The sequence below is a fragment of the Aotus nancymaae genome, unplaced genomic scaffold (assembly GCF_030222135.1).
Source record: "Aotus nancymaae isolate 86718 unplaced genomic scaffold, 86718_ANA_hifiasm-v0.15.2.pri h1tg000029l, whole genome shotgun sequence".
Lineage (NCBI taxonomy): Eukaryota > Metazoa > Chordata > Mammalia > Primates > Aotidae > Aotus > Aotus nancymaae.
The window spans coordinates 74,447,764-74,464,743 of NW_026988442.1; the positions used below are offsets into that span (position 1 = coordinate 74,447,764).

Below are 16,980 nucleotides of genomic sequence, written 5' to 3' on the forward strand. Positions count from 1 at the left end.
TGATGTTGAAAAGTCCTATAATCTTATTCAAGAACTCGAGGTGAGAGATCATGCTGTTTACTCTGGAAGGTTTTAGGGTCATGACTTTACCCCATGTGGCCTGAGATACCACAATGGGGAGCCTTGATATGTGTCTTATTTAAACATCTTGGCTCCTTAATGGGTATATTTCTAATATTATTTCTTCAATTCTTTTCTTCCCTTTATATTCTCTTTTATCTATATTCAAATCTTAGCAGTTTAATGTTTAGAGGAAATCAGGGTCTCATAATTTCTTATTCAGACATTCCTTTGATCCACCTGATTTCAGTCTAGCCCCTCATCTCCACTCACCTCTGCTCATTGTCCAGAGTCAAAAACCTCCCTGTTTCCCAGAGAATACATCTCCAGGCTCCCACAAGAAAAAGAAATGGTAGAAATCTGACTCTATAGAGTGAAAGGTGAGGAACTTGATCAAAGAGGAACTTTGCTGCTCTTTATTCAGACTTTCAGAGCTCTAGTTTTTACCCCTAACTTCCAATGCACGCGCGCACACACACACACACAGCCTTGCACACTTCCTTCTGTAGAATGTGGTTTCTTCCTGGAGTCGTCCAGGACATATCATTTGATTTCTCTTCAGCTCACACACCTTCACCCTTGCCAACACTTAGGTGTAACACTGTTCTGCAAAGTACTTTACCATATCTCCATTTACTTTCCAAATTTATATATTATCACCTAGGTTACAGTTGGCTACTAACTTACCTGAAGGTAAGCTTACTGTATTCCTTGTTGTTTGGGGTGATATTTTTTTGTAAAGGAGATTGACCTCATTAGAGATATATTTAGTCTTACTGTTTTGTATTTTCCTTTATGGTTCTTAGGTAATTTTAAAGAAAAGATGGAGGTATAGAAATGTCTTTCATCCATAATCCTAAAATTGAAGACCCTCTTCAATGTTAAAAGTGCAAATTGTCCATCAATTAAACACAAGGAATTTTCTAATGTTGGCATCAAATTTAGAGAAAGTTCATTGCAAAATATAAAGGACTATCAGGCATCCAGTTAGAAAGATTCATTTAAATTAAAATCCAAAGAGATTTCATATTCTAGAAAATATGAAATATCTTGCTTTTTATGTGATTTACAAACAGTATCTTTGCAGAATTTGCTAAATTGTTTGGTTTAGTATCATAGTATCACAGAGTAACAAATTCAAGGCTCTATTTAAATTGTACGCTACATAAAGGTGCCATTTTTTTTAACAGGGCTCCATTCGTGGAGTAGGGATGGGTGATGTGGATATTCTATAACAATTTTTCAGCAGAAAATAGGCAAAAATCTTAACATAACAATATCATATTATTATAATAATTTAGTGATATATAAAAGTAAGATTTCTTAAGAAAGTGGTTCATTCTTATAATTTACATAAAGTAATAGTAGATCCCCATAGCAGTCTTAAATCAAACCACCTGACCAATAATTTTATCTCTAATTTTTTTGACAGGGACATTATTTCCAAAGTACAACCTATGTAACAAAAAGAGAAGCTTAATTCTAAATATGCCTTGTAAAAGAACATTAATTATGAAACCAATATAATTTAATTAATTCCACAAGCTTTAATTTTGCCACATATATCCCTTTAGTGACAAAGTGGTCAGATTTTGAGAAAAATTCACTTCATATCAAGCTTCATATCATTGGCATCTGGATTATGAATGAAATAGAAAAGTGATCAGTCTGATGATTCTCTGAGTACTTTTCAGAGATTTCCCACACCTTCTAGGCATTGGTGATAAAAATCAGTTCTACTCAGGTCCAGAAGCTTATTCATATGTCTTCTAGAAATTTTAATACTTCCTTTGTATACATTTAACATATAAGATATATGGTAACTATATGCATGACAATTATATTTAAGCCATATCCTATGATCATTAAGACTTGTCGATTCATTCAGTTATTTTTTCATTCATCAACAAGTATCTAATTAGCACATAAAAATATAAGGTATACAGACAGTCGTATCTAATCTTGACATAATCTTCATTCACAGATATTAGGTAATATCTAATATGCATTTGGAATATGAGCATTGGTGTATGCTATGACTGAGAACAGGTATTTTCTTATATTGCTTTAGTCCTTAGGTATAATAACTGGTTATAGTTAAAGATATCTAATATCAAATGTTAAATGTGCCAAATCTATTTAACTCTAATGTCCATACATGTAAATAATTCAATCCAATAATATCACAATTCATTCAAATATAAAAATAAGCAACACATGTGAGTTGCATAATTTTAACTTACGCATTAATAGAAAACTATATAAAAATCATCTTACCTCTTGTTTGTAACCCCTTTCCACAGGCTTCACTGCTGCCCATTATTCCCTGCCTGACAGACTCTGGCACTAAGATACAAGGGTTCCATTTCTGTGGCTTCCACCTGTGATTACCAAAAACAATGGACTAGAAACTTCACTATGATCAACATGCAAAAGAAATACTTAGATATGTTTGAAGTTTAAAAAACATAAAGACAGTAATTCAATAAAATGGATGTGAAACCAATGTCATAAAGCCAAGCCTTGACAAACACCAGAATGACAATAGTCCATTCAACCCCAGATTTATGATTTATGCAGTAATCCGATGTTTTTGAATTGGTCCTGTGGTTGAGAAAAAAACTGAATTTAGATATTTGCATATAAACTTTGGTTAATATAGAAAAGTGGCAATAATAAACATTAGAGGCACAGATCAGTCTGGAAGGTGTAGTTCTTTATGCACTTAAAATTGTTTTGGAAAAAAAAAAACAATAAAAGAAAAAAAGAGAGAGAAAATCTCTATGTCCCACTAGTGAGTTAGAGAATCAAGGTTTGAACATCTGTAAGCTTGAGGTACAAACCTTCACATTAATCTTCTGCTTCAAAATTTTTATAATCTTCTGCTTATAAAATTTTTGATTTGATCCTCTGCTTCAAATTTTTATAAGGTGTTTCCAAAGACTTTTGAACTAAATCAAACATCTCATTAGGTTATAGAGTAAAAGAAGAATGGGCACTTTGGACCTATCTTATCTGATAGTTAATCTTAGGAAAGACGAATGGACCTGCCACTGATAAAATGCCATAATTTCTAATCCTCAGAGGATACCGTCCCAAAGGAAATCTCTTTCTAATGGCTTTTCTTTCTCAGGTCAACAAAACTCTCCTTTTATGACTCACAGGGCAGAGTATGACTTGTGTCCTTAAATCTGTCTCTTCACAATATTTCAGAAAACCCAAACCCTAAGTATAACTACAGATTCTGCTCTTTCACTTAGTACATTTTAACTCTTTTCATATGAGCCAATACCTCTGATAAGAGAACGACTTCAAAAAGGTAAACAGAAACATGAAACAAAACATCATTGACCTCATTCAAGTGAACTTCCTAACTGGAATAGCTGACGGGTTGGGGAAAAAATATCAGGAAACAGCTAAACAGAAAACCTGTTACATTTAAAGAAATCATCTATTAATTTTAGATTGTTGTAAACTTACTTTGTACATGCATAGACACCTTCTGCATGATTCCAACATATAGAACCCAAAAAGTAAGGAATTTTAGTCCAATGTTTGAACTGAAATATGTCATTCATTCATTCAGTTTCCTGAAATTGAGTTTACGTAAGCTTTCTCGACCAAAATGAGACTAAGAAGTTCAGTCTCTTCACCTTGGTGAATAGGCTGAAATCGGAATTCCTTTATTAAACTTTCAATTTTAGGATGATAAACCCAGGCTCAGAGAAGTTAAATGATTTGTCCCAGGCTGCATAAGTCAAGATAGGCCAATTGCCAGTCCTGCCTTTGGATGCTCAGCCACAGCCTCTTGGGAACATCTCATTCCCAATTCTACATAGGTATAAAGTCACCCATGCTGTCTTACCTACTTAATGTGTTGAGGGAAGCTCAAATTCACAGGACAAATTAAACAGACTTTTTGATTCTGTTTTAATTTGGTAAACATGTGAACAAGTCACCTTAATGGAGTCAGAAAGAAGAATCAGAAGATAACAATAAAGTCCTATGTTAACTCGCTTCCTAAGACAACTTCCTCGCTAACATACCAATGAAGGGGAAAGCAAAATCTAAATTGGACCTATATTGCTCAAAATTCAAGGATGTTTCACTAAGAAGCAGATATTCATGGTGATAACTTGGATACCTTTTGAACTATGCATCAGGAGAAACGGTACAATGATCCAATTCACAAACAGTAGAACTGATTTTTGGGGAATGTGGCAGGAAGTCATTGATAGAAACTAGTTCAAACATGAGTAGCTAAATTCAAGGGCAATATCAGAGTAAAATGAGTGAGCAAAGGAATGGAAGATCTCACTAATAATTTTTTGATTTTATCTGATTATAACAGACGGGTTCATAAAATGTCTAATATTTGATTTGGCTAATTTTTTTTCATTTGGTTACTTTCCTTGAGAGCTGTTTTGCTGGGCTCAGAAGTTTCAATATTTAGACATTGTACAAAAGGCTGAATATTGACAGTGTTTCCACAATGGCCCTGTGGTTAATGAGAAAAAAACTGGTAGTCTGGGCATGTTCCCAGTGTTTATTTACATCCTCCCCAAATTGGTCATCGGACAGAAACAATGAGAGGAAGAGATGATAAAATCAATAGTAATTTAGACTTCTTCAACGATATCTTTCTTCTTTAAAAAGGGAAATAACTTGTATTTTCCCAAATAAATTAGCCCTTGAATTTTACAGCTTTAAGTTTAGTTTCTCAAATTATTAGCAGAAACAAGGGACATTTTTGCAAAAGGCCCATGTGCTGATTTTTAAGTGTGCAGATAAAACCTATATTATTTTTAAGACCATGGATTACTTTCACAAATCAGTAAAACCCCTTAGAGATTGAATTTAATCCAAATACACTTTAAAGTAGCATTTCAATCAGATTTAAACCTGTCAGGTGTTAAAAGGGGAGAAGTTTGTGAGTAAGCAAAGAAACCTCAGGTATTACTTTTATAAACAGTAATCACCATTTGCCAAGAGGGAATATACAGGGAATACATATAGTTTAAAAGTTATTCATTTTCTTTACATAATAAGAAATTTTATCCCTAAGTTAAATTTTTTTTCTATTGGATGGTTTCTGAAATTGTGTATCACAAAAATTGAGAACAAAAAACATTTTTAATTAAAATAAACAAGGAAGTACAAATTTGTTCTTAATTCTTGATTGGAATGAGAACAACAGAATGAAGGTAAGTTTTAGAATGAGAACAATAGAATGAAGGTAAGTTACCTCGTGTGTGTGTGCGTGTGTGTGGGGGGGTTGTGTATTCATTCTCCTAGCCCCCAGGTAACAACCGTAAGACAACCTCATCCTGAATCTCTTTTGAACATGATCTTGAAAATGGATTGCCACTGTGTCATAAGTCAAGCAGCTCACTTACAGTCAAACATGCTTGCTTTACCCCATTAATTAGCCTTGCATATTCTCTACTCCTTCCAAATATGTTCCAGTTAAATAAGAATATTAAAGTATTTGAAGATATGTAGCCATACTTTTTATTTTTCACCAAATGACCATTTATTATATGAAAGAAAATAGGTTGTAATTTACAGTAGGTCTAACAATAATTTTAAAAGGTAACTACTCACCGATATATAGGACACAGTGAGACATCTTCACACTCTCTCTCCTCATATAAGGTATCTGGGCATTCCTGGCCTCCATTGGTTGCTTCCTGGATGATGATTCTGTATCGAGACTGTTTTACTGTGGCATTTCCTGAAGTCAAGGAAAAAGAAAATTATATAATGCCATTTTATGTTGATGCAGATCAAAATCTAGGTAGCAATTGCAAAAAAAGAAAGAGAGATAAAGTAAACACATGTGGAAAATCAACCTGGGAATGAAAATAAGCAAAGACCAGGAGTTAACACTCCATCTTGCTTTTATGAAATAAACACACAATACTTAATAACGGTGATTTCAAATATAATTGTTTCCCGCTGTCTTAATGTGTTTAAGTTAATTAGAATCTATATTACCAATGATATAAAAGTTTTATGGCGTGATCAGAGGGGTCCCAGAAACCCTCTTTAATCTCCAAACATCAGCTGAAAGCCCTAGAGTTTGATTATCAGCAACTCAGTCCCTTGAGTAAGGCATTTTTCCATCCAGGCTACTTTTTATAATGCAAACAAAATGCACCTATATAAATTAATATATTAGTAACCTATTTATTTACAGACATTAGTTTATTAGATTTCTTATTCCTCATAACCTCATAACCTTATAACCATATGTATTAGGAAAGAACAAAATATCGTTTGCTTCAGGGTTTTGCTGCGAAGTAGAAGTATTAATAGGAACATCAATAAAAAACGATTGATGTTCACTTTAACGTGTTGAAGCACTCGTTTCACAATCTTTAGATGCCTTTTGAGTCAACATCAACAACAAAAATCATTAAAGTGCTTAGCAACAATTTCAATTACTATGTGCAAGATAGACTATTTGCACTATAAATGGAGACACAAATCTCTGACCTACAGAACTTACAATTAAGCAAGAAGTAAAATGGCAGACATATACACAACTAGTTAGAAGACACTGCGGTGTGAGCAGTGTCAGTGACACAGCGTTAGGTGGGTATAGAAGAAATAGAAGTCATTTTTTACTTTGGCAATGAAAGAGGGCTCATGAAGGAGACGGATTTTTATCTGCCTTGAAGCCCTTGATGGCTAAATAGAAAAAAACTCATATATATATATATATATATATATATATATATATATATATGAATGAAGCCATTTCAGGCCAAGGAAATACTTTGAAGAAAGGCATGGAGATGTAAGAGTGCAAGACATTTACTTACAAAGACAGATATGTAACTAACCACACTCAGAAGGAAGGTATGTGAATATGGCTCTGGGTGTGTGCACATGGGGAAGGTGGGAGAGAGGAAGGAGCACAGTGAAAGTTATAAAGAATAGAGAGAAAAGAAAGTATAGAAGAAGATGGAATACATGGGTAAGTTTGGTACAAATAATGGACCTACGCATATGAAGACGTTAACTTAGAAAGCCAGTCAACGAAATAAGAAGACTTTATTAAAAGTATAGATGCATATATTTTTTAAATCATTAATACTAGCAGACTCACAGTGAGAAGCAATTCACCCACTATGAAAGCTTTCCTACTCTCTGTCTTCCTTTTCAGAGGGAACACTTTCAACTCCTTCTGTATTTAATTTTTCTATAGTTACCTCCAAATCTATAAATACTATGCTTATGTCATTACTTCTTGATTTATGATCTTCAGACATCACGTATTGACTTTCTGCTGTGGTTGACAGTTTACTTTGTACCATCTTCCTATCTTTTATGATGATGTTGCTATTTTTATGCTTCTACTGGTTACTTAAATAACCCATATTTTTTAAGCCCTACCCCTCACTCCTGTCCTACATCAGACCAGTCTCTACGGCTCTGCAGAGTCCTCCTGGGTTGAAGAGCTTTCTCTCTGCCACCACCCACCTTCCTGCTACATTAGGTCATGTCTCCCAATGATGTATCCCCAATTTCTCTACTTTTTGGTTTACCCATTAATGTTCTGTCATCCATAAAGATCTCTTATCCACTAATGGTCCTCTCCTTTTGTTTTTGAGAAGGAATGAGGGCTTTTAAAATTATTTTCCTATCATTTCTAATGAGATCCTTGGAAAAAGGAGAGACCAATACCTTTGCACATCTCATGACCTTGAACTGGAAATTAAGGAGATGTATAGGATCTTTTTGATCTATTCCCTGCAGATCCCCTCTTTGTCCTTCTTTAACCTGCTTGATACCCAGAGATGGGCTGCATTGGTGATCCCCTGGCCCATTGGCTTCCATTTGGGCTTTGCTAATGGGGGAATGGGACACACAAAATAAAAGAAAAAAATGGCAAGAGGAGGGACAGAGACATCAGGGTATTTATTCCACCAGATTCCATCCTCTGTATTGCCTTGTCTCTCTACCTCTAACAAAAGCCTCAGTTCCTATGGAGTGGCATTTGCCTATAGCTATTAAATACTTCTTTTTTTCATTCCACTAAATGTTTCTCCCTCCACCAACTTTAAAGCTCCTTCACTAGCCCAGATCCTAAACCATGATACCCTGCTAGTCTACCGTAACACTTCTCATTCCTTTGTAAATAGTCCCTTCATTAAATCTTCCTTGGTTGCCCCATTTGAGTGGACTACCTTTTTCCTGCCAGAACATGCCAATCAAGTCAAAGAGTCAAAGGAGAGATGCTGCTATTTGAAAGAGTAAATGCTGTAATTGGCCCCTTTTTAAATGTAGTTAAGCTTCAGTGAGGAGTTTAGAAATAGAAGCTTTGAAAAAAGAAGGTTACCAAGACAGTTCTGCATCATCATAATATAAAAAGCCATCTTTATTTGGGTTATAACAATCTTTTGCAAATAATTATGCCTGTAGGAAAAAGTTCCTTTCCCTACCCCCAATTAATGCCAATTATACTGTATTATCTCTGTTTTGCCTATATGTATTATTTAACCTTAGAATGTTTCCTTGAGTATGGGTTTGTGTGTATGTGTGTTTTGTCCAAATATTACCTTAGGAGTCTGTAAATAAAGATTGAAACAATAGAAAAAAATGAAAGGGATGCCTTCACCACACATCAAAAGAGAAACTTTAAGGGAGACTACACATTCAACATGGATCAATACTTCTCCTTTTTACACTGAACATGCACATGCACACACCTCACACACCATATACATATGATGCACACTCGCACGCAGAGGTAGTCTGCCTTTGTGGTGTGACTCCAGGTCGAATAATCTAAAATTTGAGAAAAATTGCTGCATTGATTTTCATGCCCTACAGCTATTCAAGTGGAGGTTTAAAAGGATGGATCCTCTAGTCAAAATCAACATTTAGTATCTAAGTAAGATTTTCCAGAGGGGAAATTGATCCGCACTGTTCATAAATGAGAAATATGTATATGTCTTTGAAGAGGAAGGACGGAGGGAGAGAGAGAGAGAGAAGAGAGAGAGAGAGAGAGGTAAGGGAGGATCTTGAGCTACTGAAACAACACCAGAGATGTGTGAAATACATGTTAAGTCTCTCTCTCTCTTTCTCTCCGTCTCTCTCGTGTGTATGTGTGTGTGTGTATAAGTGTGTGTGTATGTATGTGTGTGTGTGTGTATTTCCTTGAACTTTGCAATGGACATATTTAGCATTCAATTTTAAAGAATTTTCCTCTCCTTATGATGTTACTGCCTCACATTACGGCCACACCTACAGCAGAATCCTTTACATACAACAGACTTAAGTGGTATTGCGGGAACCTAAAGGGCAGGCAGTGTACACTTGGATAGAGCAGTCAATGACTTCCTCATTTTGTCAGAGGCATTTGAACCAGAGCAATTCCATCTTGAATAGGGGTTGGGTGAAATAAGGCCGAGACCTACTGGACTGCATTCCCAGATGGTTAAGGCATTCTAAGTCACGGGATGAGATAGGAGGTCAGCACAAAATACAGGTCATAAAGACCTTGCTAATAAAACAGCCTGCAGTAAAGAAACCAGCTAAATCCCACCAAAACCAAGATGGCCACAAGAATGACCTCTGGTCGTCCTCACTGCTACACTCTCACAAGCTCCATGACAGTTTACAGATGCCATAGCAATGTCAGGAGTTACCCTATATGGTCTGAAGAGGGAAGGCATAAATAATCCTCACCTTGTTGAGCATATATCAAGAAATAACCATAAAAATGGGCAACCATCAGCCCTTAGGACTGCCCTATGGAGTAGCCATTCTTTTCTTCCTTTACCTTTTTTTTTTCTCTTTAGTTTTAGAGAGTTTGAGTGAAAAGCTAGAAATAGTCATCCAGGAGACAAAGGCTCCAGTGAAATGAGATGAGTGCTTTGTAGGTAAAAGTTAAGTTCTTATTTTCTACAGGCAAAAAACAAACCAATTTAACAAGATTACAATATTTTCTATACAAGGCTGGTTTAAGATTTATAAAAATTAATTGGTTACAGTGTATTTTTCCTACTTTTTTTCAACTGTTTTTTCTTTCCTTTTCAACCTAGGAGTATATTTAACATTTCATCTTTTTTTTTTAATTGTACTTTAAGTTCTGGGGTACATGTGCTGATCCTGCAGGATTATTGCATAGGTACACACATGCCATGGTGGTTTGCTGTCTCCATCCCCCCGTTACCTACATCAGGCATTTCTCTCAGTGTTATCCCTCCCCAACCTCCCTGACCCCCCACTGTCCCTCCCCTCGCCCCCCACCCAATAAACTTGCTTTCGCTTTACTCTATGGACTTATCCTGAATTCTTTTTTGCATGAGATTTAAGAATCCTCTCTTAGGATAATGTAGCCATATCCCTTTCCTGTAACAATTTCACCTCATTTTGAAGCCAGCATGAGGGCTGTATCAAGGGAGAATGGTAATTCCAAAAATCCAAGAGGTAACTGGCAACAAAAGAAATGGAGTCTGAGGCAGCCGTCAATATCATGGTTTGAAGCTAGGTAACAGAAGATGGGCAAAAGCCAAGTAGAAGTTCTCAGAAAGTGATGTCAAACAATACCTCCTTTTCCACTGAAAACACAGGAAAAAGTGACTTCCAGGAAGGAGCTAAAGAGAGGGGAGGATATGGCTTTGCCAGGGGACTACATTTAAATCACCTATGTGTGTAAAACACATCTTAACTTACGTTAGATCTACTTCTAGGCATTTTATATATGCATATGATGCCTTATTTTATTATTATAATTGATCAGAATGGTATTATTATTTCCATTTTACAGATAAGAAAATGGAGGGTAAAAGAAGTAAATAATTTCCCAAAATTATTTAGCTAGAGTTAAAACTATACTAGGCAGACATTTAGGCCCATAATATTTCCATTAAAGGGGACTTCATAGTATGATGAAGGGAAAGAGGGGAGCTTTTGGGGTGGAGAGGGGTGAGGTGGGGGGTGTAGTTAACATCACTGTCCTTCTGTTATTCTAAAAGAATACTTCTTCCCTTCTAAGCAATTTTTCAACAGCACCCACTTACACGAGATTTCAGTGTTAAAAAAGTGTCATATTTGTAAGGTTTTGTGAATGATGTTTCCAAGCTCATTAAGCCTATAAAAAAAAAATAAATTAATGTGCCTGTTTGCCAACACAAACAATTGCTCAAGCATGATTATGACTAATAAATAACTAGTTTAAATTCAGTTTTGATTTATGCATATTTTATTATCACTAAGTCATCAGGTATAATTAAACTTGTTATTAATTATAGTCAAAAAAAGTAATATTTAAAGAAGACAGTGACTTAAAGATTAAGAAACATATTTACCATAGAAAGCATATGTATGGGCTACAAACATTGAGAGATGTTTATAGATTCTTTATGAAGGTCTATACTAGTTTTTCCCAGAAAGACGATAGCAAAGAGAGAAGAATTAAGTATGTGAAGAGAACCTTTGCGTGATTTGCAGCTAGGTAAGCTGGGGTACCTCACACTGAATTAGTGTCATGAATGTTGAGTCCTAATGTCAGGGTTATTCAATTAATGAGTTAGAATAAAGAACGGTCTTACTAAGTTTGCAACTAATCTAAAATGTGAGAGTAGGGGGACCTCAAGTACACGGTAGAGCAGGAGTGAACATAGGCACTGGCTGATAGGGGAGGCAGGGCTGGAGATGAACACATGGCCGGGAAATTGAGGGAGCTGCTAGAGGCAAGCATAGGTGCAGAGTGGATGCAGGATAGTTATGCGCCAGCAATGTATGGCAGGTGCAGAGTGGATGCAGGATAATTATGCACCAGCAATGTATGGCAGTTATTCCAGCAGCAACCTGCAGAATTCTAATAGATTTTAAAAATTAACGTTTATGGCTTTCCCTTATTTCTCAGATATTTCCATTACCAATTAAACTTCGGTGGCCTATTATGCTTCATAGCACCAGTATTGTTCCATGCTTACCACATTATAACTCCTGGTTCTCACCCTAAAGGTCTCTTTCCTTCTCTTCACTTACATATACAATTCACCACTCAAAAGCAAAACTGAACCCATGCTGGTGATTCCTCTCTCACAAAGATTGAAGCAAAAAGATGACATCAATGCTTTTATAGATTAATATCACATTAACAATGACACGTTACATACTTCCTGAGGTTGCGTTGCAACCCCAACACCTGTTAGATTTCAGGTAATTTTTTTGACCTTGTTAAGTCTCAACTTCCTACACTGTAAAACAGGCCAACCAAAAGTTTCTAGTTCTTCTAATTGCTCGGAGGATTACACGAGATATTGTTTATAAAGTGTGAACACATTGCCAGGTATAAGAAATTTTCTCTAGCATAATGTGAGTTCATAAAAGAAAAGGAAGATTTAAAAAATAGAATAAAAGTTGCAAGAGTTATATTTTCTATAATTTAGAAAAGAAAAAAAATAGTAACAACCCAGCTTTCCATTCAGAGCTATCTCATTCCTATTTTGTACATCTAGGAGCAGACAGTGAGTGGCTTAAAACCATTCCATGTTTCAGGTAAATTAAACTATAATTGCATGACAATTAGTACCTACAACCATTTTCTCATATTATTGGACAGGAATCGATAGGATGATCAAACATCCTGTTTTCTCAGAGCAATTCTAGCTAACACCTATTATCCTAGCTTAAACAAAAATAACTCTTCCATGCATTCTCATATATGTCTTGGTTTGTACGAAACATATGATCATTTAAAGACTATCACTCCCATGTGCATGTATAATAAGAAACATGTACATTTTATTTCTCATTCCAGCATAGAATGGCATTTCAAATGTGTGGAAAAGGTAGACTGACTGCACTGCTATTCTTAAAATTATCTACTCAACAGGATCACTGGACCTTTTTATTTCTTGCCATAGAGTTCTGCTTGCATCATTCAAACATCTCAAGGAGACTGTTTCATAGCACTCCACAAACTTGTTTGTGAAACACTGAATTAAAAAATAATAGGAGAGTGTAGGGCTTACCTCACACTAACCATAGCTACTCTATATGTGTTTTTATAACAGAAACATCACAAATGGATGCTATAAAACTGAAGAGACCTAGCATTTATTCAAAGAGGAGCATTAATATGAGGGGAAAACAACTTGCACTTGGAAAAAGATCCAAATTGTCATTAAGAAATCTGTTTCTAAGTCAATGCTATAGACAGACAAAGATGGTAGCATAATTTTGGCAGCCTAAGTTTATTCCCCTTTAAATCCATGACTCTGTGTTCTCAGAGTGAAGCAGTTACCACATACAGTGTTGTCATCATTAATAGATATTTATGAGGTACCTGCTATATGTAGGCAACTCACCTAGGTACTGGTGTTATGCTGAAATGTACATACATGCATTATTAAATCTACCCAGTGCAGCAGAAGTGAAACTCGACAGATAGATAATAACATAAAAGATCTTTTTAGTTTTATAAGAGTTCAGAAATGATAATATGAACTTTGTATTTATTATCCAAAAGCCATCAATCCAATACATTCTCTCTTTGTTCAAGGAGAAATGGAGACTTAAGTGGTAAAAAAAAAATGCAATGCCCTAGAAGAACTATGAGTAGGAAGGTTTTATATACTTCCTTCCTATTCATCTTGGTGTTCCATATATAGAGCAGATACATCAACAGCAGCATCTTCCCCTAAAATTCCCTCCCAGCCTAAACCTTGAAGTACTTCAGAATGAATACTGAGCTAAAGATTCTATCTATCTATATACAAATGAAATTAGGCAAAATTGCAAAGCTTTTCTGCTAAGCTTTCCAGGAATGTTAAAAATAAGCTTTAGGATATCCATATACTTCTTTCATTTTGAAATATTGCCTGAAAAAAATGCATTCTATATTCTTAAATTTTTATAATCATCATTCATTTTGCAACAGAAGCCAAATTCAATGGGTCTGGCAACAGACAAGACCTTCAGGGCTCTGATTTCTAATCCCAGCTCATTACTGAATTGCTATATGACCTTGGGCAAGGCACTTAACCTTTCAGAACTTCAATTTTCTTACTTGTCCTATGTGGGTAATACTGCTGAGACAATTCACAGGACAGCTGTTAGGAATGCTTAATTAAGTGGGATTTAAAGTTTTTTCAAATGCCGTGTGTGTGTGTGTGTGTGTGTGTGTGTGTGTGTATAGTGAACTTGAAATTCTTTATATGAAAGCCCTTACATGGACTAAAGAAAGAGCAATTTATGTTTGTATCTGCATAAACTATCCAGGATAAGAGTCAAAGCAAACACACACTTCTGTGGTAGACACAACACACTCAGAAGCCCAGGCCATGGTTCTGAACTTCCAGGGACTCCTTCCAATATCCTTAACTCCCTGTGCCCAGCCACTGCTGTTCTTAAAACATTTTGGATTTAGAGAGACTTAATCTTACCAAATAGTGACCCACTTTGAGTTTGCCCTTCCTCTCAGTCTCTATATGTCACAACTGAAGTCATCCATAGCTGATCTCATTGTGTTTAATTCCAGCTGCATATCAGAATCTCAGGGATGCTTTCTCAAATTCCTAGTGCCCCACCCTACTCTCAGCAACCCAAGCCAATTAAATGAGAATCTCTGATGGGTGGAGCTCAAGTATTAACATGCTTTTTAAAACCCCCAGAGAGGAGAACTACTGATTTAACACAATTAAAGCAGAGTTTCTTATGCATCTAATACGTAAAACAGGAAAAAGACCATACAGCATGCTTAACCAAGCCACAGAAAACAAACGAACACTAGCTAAACCATTACTGCTCTCAACTCATTTAAAAAATGTGATCTGCCCTCTAACTAAGTACATCATAATGGGTATAATTGGAAATGTGCAGTGTAAACAAGGAAAGTTAACAAAACCATCTATAATGATAAGTTACACTTGTCTTTTCTTCTCACCAACGTGTTATGAAATGACAGGGATTTATTATTTTTTCCCAAATCCTGATTCCTTTCATTTTAGCAGAGGAAATGTCTATAGTTGCTTGCTACAACAGGCTCCCCTAATGTGTTCCATTCCATCAACATTAAGACTGAAATAACACTGAAACACCATACTGCATGGGATACAGACAGGTTTTGAGAGGCACAAATGCCATCTAAGATATAAGTTGGAAAAAATACTGCTGGAATTGAAGGTGAAGATGCTGTCATCATTGTTAGGCATGAATATTGAACAATATATCTGAAAACTGCTTTAAAACAATTCATGTTGCCCTACTCTATAAAGGCTTTATGCATGTTTTCACTCATAAGTGGGTGTTGAACAATGAGCACACATGGACACAGGGAGGGGAACATCACACACTGGGGCCTGTTGGGGGGTGGGGAGGGGTTAAGGGAGGGATAGCAGGGTATGGTGGAATAAGGGAGGGATAACATTAGGAGAAATACCTAATGTAGGTGACGGGGGGATGGATACAGCAAACCACCATGGCATGTGTATACCTATGTAACAAACCAGCACGATCTGGACATGTACCCCAGAAATTAAAGTATAATAATAATAATAAAGAATGCAATTCAGGCCGACCATTGTGCTGATAGCTTGAGAGAGAAGCTAGCAGAGTGAGAACACAACTCAGGAAGGGCACAGATAGCACCACTGGGTCCTTGCATCCTCGGGTCTTACAGGAAAGTGAAGTGTGTCACTAGACTACTTGCTGTTAGGGAGCTTGCCATGTTCTGCTCATCACTCACTATGGCTCAACCACAAAAATCCTGGGCTTTTGTTTCTTTGGCAAGCTTTTCTCAATGTCCCTTCGTAATGTATCTATATGAAAACATTGGTTTTCCTAAATGTAAGGTGAAGAAAATTATTCAGACATTAAATGTCAGTTGTGATATTAAAGTTTTTGTTTTGAAGTTGTTTGAAAAACATGACTAAGGGAAAATAAATCTGTGAATACAAATTAATTAAAATTAGGTTTTTCATTTTTAACCATAAATTTTAGCACAAGGTAGACAAAGACTCTTAATTATGTCTTTATGCATGAGGTACATGTTAATGCTTGTATTGCTGTCATTACTTCTGCAGTGTCAACATAGTCACTAGCATTCAAAATTTCTCTTTTGGCTTTGTGTTGATGAAATAATGTGACTTTTTAGAATCAGTGAATCTGGAACCCAAGTCTGTGAACCTAGAAAAATTACTTATCTCTCAGTGCATCGAAGGGTAATAAGAAGACTTTATTTGGGGGTTTTGAAGCAGAATAATCAGGTAATGAAATATTAAGTAGTTCAGGGTTCGGCATCCAGTCAGCATGTAAAAATGTTAGTTGGGAGACAGGTTAGTGTGCAGTTGGGTTAAGCATTCTTCTCTCTTCATCTAGATGACCCCTGTACATCCTCTGAGACTGATCAGAGGGTCATCACTTTTCAGAAGTTTTTTCCACCCCACATCACCTAAGCCGCCGCCTTCTCATGTTCCTACACCTCTACAAAGAACTCTGTTGCATCCATTGTCTTTTTGACTCCCTGTCTTTGAACAGTGAGCCTCTCTAGGTCTTACTGTAGTGCGTAAAACCTAGTAAGGGCCAGGAGAGGTGGCTCATACCTGTAATCTCAGCACTTTGCAAGGCTGAAGTGGCAGGATTGCTTAAGCCTATGAGTTTGAGACCAGCTTAGGCAATATAGCAAGATCCTTGTATCTACAAAAAACAAATAAATAAAATAAACCTGGTAGGCATTAGTAAATAATTGTTGAATAAATAAAAGAATGAATGAGTAAAAATCATGACTGAATGAACATATAGCCATTTAAAACACATTTTTTCTTCTGAATGAGAAGATGGAGACGTTAGCTTCCAACAATATAGGAAACTACATGTCTAGAGAATTTATCTTAATACAGGGTATCTAGAATTATGAGGAAGTTTGCTTTTTCATTAAATTTAGAATGTTTGTTT

At 36.0% G+C, this 16,980-nt stretch overlaps 1 protein-coding gene across 1 annotated transcript in view; it reads right to left on the reverse strand.

Annotated features, from left to right (window-relative positions):
* Positions 1 to 16,980, reverse strand: part of THSD7B (thrombospondin type 1 domain containing 7B) — a 1,057,843-nt gene that overhangs the window by 346,644 nt on the left and 694,219 nt on the right. Inside the window, exons 11-12 of the mRNA XM_064382803.1 lie at positions 5,665 to 5,794; positions 2,338 to 2,441 (exon numbers count right to left, since the gene is read on the reverse strand). Coding sequence (XP_064238873.1) covers positions 2,338 to 2,441; positions 5,665 to 5,794 — 234 coding nt within the window. The remainder of the gene's footprint in view (positions 1 to 2,337; positions 2,442 to 5,664; positions 5,795 to 16,980) is intronic.